We start from the raw sequence: 6,000 nt of genomic DNA on the forward strand, positions 1-6,000 counted from the left end.
CTTATTGCTTTATTCTACACTGAACGTGTTTGCTATGTATGTGTGAATTTGACCAAACGGAGATGATGAGGATGATGAACAAATTAAACATTTAGGAATATGGGAGAAATGCGGATGAATTGTTCTTTGACTAATTTGGCAGATGGGTTAGAGGTGAGCTTAGAGGCAATAATCCATCGAAAAACTAGATTTGACTCTTTATAATTTACATGCACCATTCAAAAGATTATTTTTATAATACATTTGAAAATAAAGCAATACTTTGATTTAACAAGGATGCATAAAGTTGATCAAAAGGGACAGTAAAGACATTTATAATGTTACAAATTCTATTTAAAATAAATGATTTTCTTTTGAACTATTCAAAGAATCCTGAAAAATTTATCACTTTGTTTCCACAAAAGTATTAAGAAGCACAAGTGTTTTCAACATTGATGATAAATCAGCATATTAGAATGATTTCTGAAGATCATGTGACACGGAAGACTGGAGTAATGATGCTGAATATTCTGCTTTGATCACAGACATAAATTACATTTTACTATATATTCACATAGAAAACAGATATTTTAAATTGTAATAATATTTCACAATATTTCTGTTTTTACTGCTTTTTTTGATCAAATAAATGCAGCCTTGGCAAGCATAAGAGGCCCCTCCTTCGCTGTAAGTCCATGGGGTTTTTTTTGCGAAATATCTTCAGTCGGATTGCTTAATAATAGCATCAACAAGCTGCAAATTTTGAAGTGCCACTGATGCCACGAGAACTTTGTGAGGCGAGTTACATGAGAGCGAACAGACCCCTAAACCCAAGCATTAATTTTCATCATGCAACTCATCCCACAGTGTTCATGAGTGCTACCCGAAATGGTGCTTCGTTTAAATCGAAAAGCACATCTCTAGGTATATCTCAATGCTTCTCTCTGGAAGCGCCGTAGCTCGCGGCAAACCTCTTCGATTTGCATTTGCATTAGCGCATTGTATTCAAGTCGATTGTTGTCAAAGTTTTCATAATGGTTTCAAGTTGGAAGATGACACATGAATAACCTCTGTAATTTCTCCGTTGGCAGCTCCTACTCAGCGCTTGCTGGATAATTACATCTCACTTCTCTTGTTATATAAAGCTGCAACTGACTTGAGCTGTACTTAATTATGCCTGAATGCTTTCTCTGAACTCCAGGTATCACCACCGTGCTGACCATGACCACCATTAATACTCACTTGCGAGAGACCCTTCCCAAGATTCCCTATGTGAAAGCCATAGACATGTACCTGATGTGCTGCTTTGTCTTTGTGTTCCTGGCGCTGCTGGAGTACGCCTTCGTCAATTACATCTTCTTCGGGAGAGGCCCTCAGCGGCAGAAGAAAGCGGCGGAAAAAGCCGCCACGGCCAACAATGAGAAACTCAGGCCTGACCCCAACAAGGTACTGCCGAGCTTTCCACACACACACACACACACAAACACCTCACGCGTCTTTAGGGTTTGTTGACAAAGGCCTCTGGTCAGTAGGTGGTCGGTTCTCTTTCAGGGTCAGATTGTTAAAACACCGGATGCATAGCTGTATTTTTTCCACTGGCATAAGCTTGTTCACAAGCCGCAACCTAATGGGCTTTTACCCTCAGAAACATGTGGTGAAATATCCGGGAGATCGGCGCAGACTTTTGTTAGCTGTAAACAAGAGACTCTCGGCTGGCGGAGCCTCTAGGGCTTTCCTTCTAATCTCACTGAAAGAGTTGTGTCTCTCTCTGAGTGCAGCCGACCTCTGTAACTGTACTGATTTTGTATGCTTGCAGTGGTTGGTGGGAAGTGTAGTTCAGAGAGACGATGCTCTCTATGCCAGAATGAAACAGAGGGAAATTGACGGGTATGACTCGATGTGGGATCCGATCTTTGCGGAGGATGCTGCATTAGGACTAGGCGATCAAAGACTTAAGGTACTGAATGGTACAAAAAATGCAATGGCTCTGCATCGATAACCAACCAGAAGTAAACACACCCAAGCTGTTTCTGTTTGATTCTTATGCTTTCTTTGGATGACTTTCTGTTGTTCTTCCTTTAGAGTAATGATGGTAGCCATCATCATTTCCACCATTACGTTGTCCTGCCCTTTTTTCAGTTATCGTTTGCATCCGAGCCTTTTTCCCAGATGCCCATTCCTGTTTGATTGCCGAGCGTAGCGTTTTGTGCAGTGGATGCTTATTAGTTTAAAGGACCGTTCACACCACGGAGGATAACTTTAAGAAATTTTAATCATTCAAATTCTATGAGAATATAGGGTGGTCCACACTACAACTATAACAACACAGAAGAAAAGTGTTGGGGGTAACGTATTTCAAGTAACGTGATTTGCGTAATCAGTTTACTTTTTCAAGTAGCGCATTACTTTTAAACGAGTTACTTTTTCAAATTAAGTTGCCAAACACATAACTTTTCGGATTTTTTGTTATTTAAAAAAAAAACTAATAATCAAGCCCAGGCCAGGTGACACAATGTAACACAAAAGAAATGTAACGCATCACTTTCCATAGAAGTAATGCAATGTGTTACTTTTTTAATGAAGTAACTCAATATCGTAATGCATTACTTTTAAAACTAACTTTCCCCAACACTGCAGAAGAGTGATATTGTCGAAGCGATAAAAGCATTGGCAGCCAATCAGAATCCATCCTGCTTTAAATATATAACAATATAATTTTTTATATATCATTATAACAAATGATATCATGCATTGCTGTGGACACTAACTGAATTATCCTTATACAGTAGATATCTTTACAGTAATCATTCTTGGTGTGAACGAGACTTCACTTATGGGACATTCAGAGTACTGAATTTGATTTCGGGGTAATTACTTATAAACATAAATTAAGGTCTGTAAAATTTGAATAGCCAAGATTATTGTCTACATAAAAACCAAGTGGCTGATTGTCAATAAAATGCAGATAAATGTATATAATATAATACAATTTAAAGCATGTGAGATATCAAACTTCTGTTACACAATATTTAGCCTACTGAATGTTCAAAGCAGAAAATCTATTGACAAGGTGAACAACACAATGGGGAACTAACACTTAATCTGGTTAGGTATTAGTTAGTCTTGATTATACGAATATATATACTGATAAATTGTATCACTAGCCAGGTGCAACATTTGTCGCTTTGTTACAGTAGCATTAGCGCTTAGCAAACTGCATTTGCAATGTTTACGTAGCTTTTGTAGGACAATTTTGATGATTATTAAGCAGCCTAAGATATAATAATGCTTAAAATGAAACTTTAAAATGAAAAATTAAATAAAATCAAATTTAAGCAAGCAAGGTTATCGTGGAAAGTGAAAGTGAGTGAATGCTTTCCTTACCTCCATCTCTGCAACCTGACTCCTCACTGTTGATCTAGACTTCTGCCTTCATGTTTTTGCCTTTTTTATTTGCATTTATTTGGCTGATTTATACGCAGACAGAATTTTAACCATGCCATGGTTGAAATTCGTGAATAATCCTGGATATTATTGCCTGAAACGCTTTTACTCCACAGCTTACCATGAGTGCAGTGTAACTATCGCTGACGATTCTTTTACTATGGTTGCACTGCATTCATCATGGTTTTAAAGGGACAGTCCACTTCTTTTCAACATCTAGTTCATGAAATCCATCATTGTGCATCATTTCGACATATGCAAAAACAGCATTACCCTGCGGTCTGTGATTTTAAAAGGCGGATTCCAGTTGCATACACAGTGTTTTGAAAATATCCTACCCACAGATCTCAGAAAAATGCTGGTTTTGCAAATATAATGTATAGAGGGCTCTTCAATAATGCACCATTTGATGACAGTGATTCTTAACTAGACCTGATCCTACAATGTTGCTTCTCTCTCCAGATGACCCCCGATGATATCCGGCTGACCACGGTTGAGATGAAGAACGAAATGGGTCCGTCTGATCTTTCCCGGAGTCTGGGTGACCCGCGTAGCACCATGCTTGCCTACGACAGCTCCACCCTTCAGTACCGTCGAGCGGCCATGGCTCGGCAAAACTACGGCCACAGCGCGCTGGAGCGCCACGCCACCCAGAAGAAAAGCCGGCTCAGGAGACGGGCTTCCCAGCTCAAGGTCAACATCCCGGACCTGTCCGACGTCAACTCCATCGACAAGTGGTCGAGGATGATCTTCCCCACCGTGTTTTCCTTCTTCAACATAGTTTACTGGCTTTACTACGTGCATTAAAAGCATCCGCAGAGCAGAACGGACCAAAAGAGAAAACAAAGAAGAGTAAAAAAAGAGAATAAAACAATACACCTTTTGCTGATTTATTTCAAATATATAGCGGAAAGATGGTCAAAGTAAAAAAAAAAAAATCAGGATTTAGTTTTTTCGTTCTAAAGACACAACCGGAGGAAAAAACACGCAGTACAGGGCTTGTTCCAGAGTTTCAATATACCACTTATATTTGTCATATGTAGATTACTCTGTGCATCAAATATTTATGCTTGTCTTTGCATATATTTTAAAGGATTTGTTTTTTGGGTTAGTATATGTTTACTTCGTAGCCAACTGCATCCGAGAAAGCTTTACAAAAGGAGTCGGTCGTGAAAGTCTATTTTCCTATAGTTAAGCTGTGTATCAGATATCTTTTAAAAGCATGCTTTGGTTTGTTTTCTTTATCTCTTGCAGAGAGCTGGAGCACAATGCATTTTCAGTTGACACTTTAAAGGTTCTTCTGTTCTTTCAAATGAGTTTGCAGGATGCAAAGACTCTGTCAGGAAGCCATACAGGGTATTTTCACAACAGGTCCTTTTACTATTGCTTTTTTTTTTTTTGATGTTGGGCCAACAAGGAAACTCAGCCCTATTAAAACAAAGGTTTTATCTGATGCAGGGTATATATGAACATGCTGGGCCACGACGAAGGACGTATATGTGATCCCATGGACAAGGACGGACTGACATGGACCATTACCCTGGTGGTTGGACTGTGTCAACAGTACCTAGGCCGTGTAAATGCTAGACAGTCCTCATCTCTACACTGTATAAACTTTGTGTGGTGAGCCGCTGGCTGTTTAACATCTCTCGAGTGTTTCGAGATTGGATGAGGCGAGTGAACCTCAACGAAGAAAGACGCAATATATTTGTAAACCATTAACACTATCGATAGATATAAGTTGAAAACTAGTAGCTGATATTACATCATGGTAAAAAAAAAAAAAATTCTGATTCAATATTTATCAGATGTTAATGTTATGGTTCATTATTTAAACGTATTTTTTGGTGTATTAGATTTCATAATGTCGAAGACTTTGGTTGATGAAAACAATCTTGCTTCTTAAAAATTGGAGCGAAGGATCTGAATCTTTTTCAAAGGCCTCAAAGCGCACCAGTTGAACTTAAGCAAGAAACCGATCATTGCAACTCTGAAATGTATGGTTCTGTAACTATCACTTCAGTTCACTAACAATATGTGAAGGATCTGGATCATACAATCAAGGCATCTGTCAGGCAATTTTGTATAAAATCCTGTAAATTCTAATGATATTTCATAATGACCTGTAAATATATATATTGTGTAATGTCAACAATAATGAAAATGTATCTAAATTAAATTATTAAAGGTTAATGAAGCTTATATCTCTTAAACTGTTACCTTACAGAATTTTCCTTGCAGTTTTACGGTGGCTTCAGTCAGAAAGGTTTGAGTCGGACTAGTTTACTCAGGGCCGTAACCATAAACATGAGAGGGACAAGTCGATATCAATAATTAGAAATGGCCAAATTGTCCCCTTAATATTGTAAAATCTGCTGCACGCCATTACGCTGCACTCTGTTTGTTATTATGATGACTAAGGTTTAAAAGTTACATTTTTAGCCTGGTCTAACGGCGCTCGTTACTGTCAGAATGATAGAGATCGCCGATCAAATCGAAGTAGGCGGGATTTATTGTTCACAGAAGCAAAGCGCGAATTTCAGAGCGTGTTGCCAAGTCCGCGAGCTACTTTTATAT

General features: G+C 38.5%; 1 protein-coding gene across 1 annotated transcript in view; it reads left to right on the forward strand.

Moving 5' to 3' along the window:
• The window catches only part of LOC107745091 (gamma-aminobutyric acid receptor subunit beta-2-like), a 45,315-nt gene extending 40,071 nt beyond the window's left edge, over nt 1-5,244 (forward strand). The window contains exons 7-9 of the mRNA XM_016558922.1: nt 1,181-1,425; nt 1,796-1,936; nt 3,886-5,244. Coding sequence (XP_016414408.1) covers nt 1,181-1,425; nt 1,796-1,936; nt 3,886-4,230 — 731 coding nt within the window. The 3' untranslated portion in view covers nt 4,231-5,244. The remainder of the gene's footprint in view (nt 1-1,180; nt 1,426-1,795; nt 1,937-3,885) is intronic.
• The last annotated feature ends 756 nt before the right edge of the window (nt 5,245-6,000 follow it).

Source organism: Sinocyclocheilus rhinocerous, unplaced genomic scaffold, assembly GCF_001515625.1.
Source record: "Sinocyclocheilus rhinocerous isolate Xijiao unplaced genomic scaffold, SAMN03320098_v1.1 scaffold17, whole genome shotgun sequence".
NCBI classification, from domain to species: Eukaryota; Metazoa; Chordata; class Actinopteri; order Cypriniformes; family Cyprinidae; genus Sinocyclocheilus; species Sinocyclocheilus rhinocerous.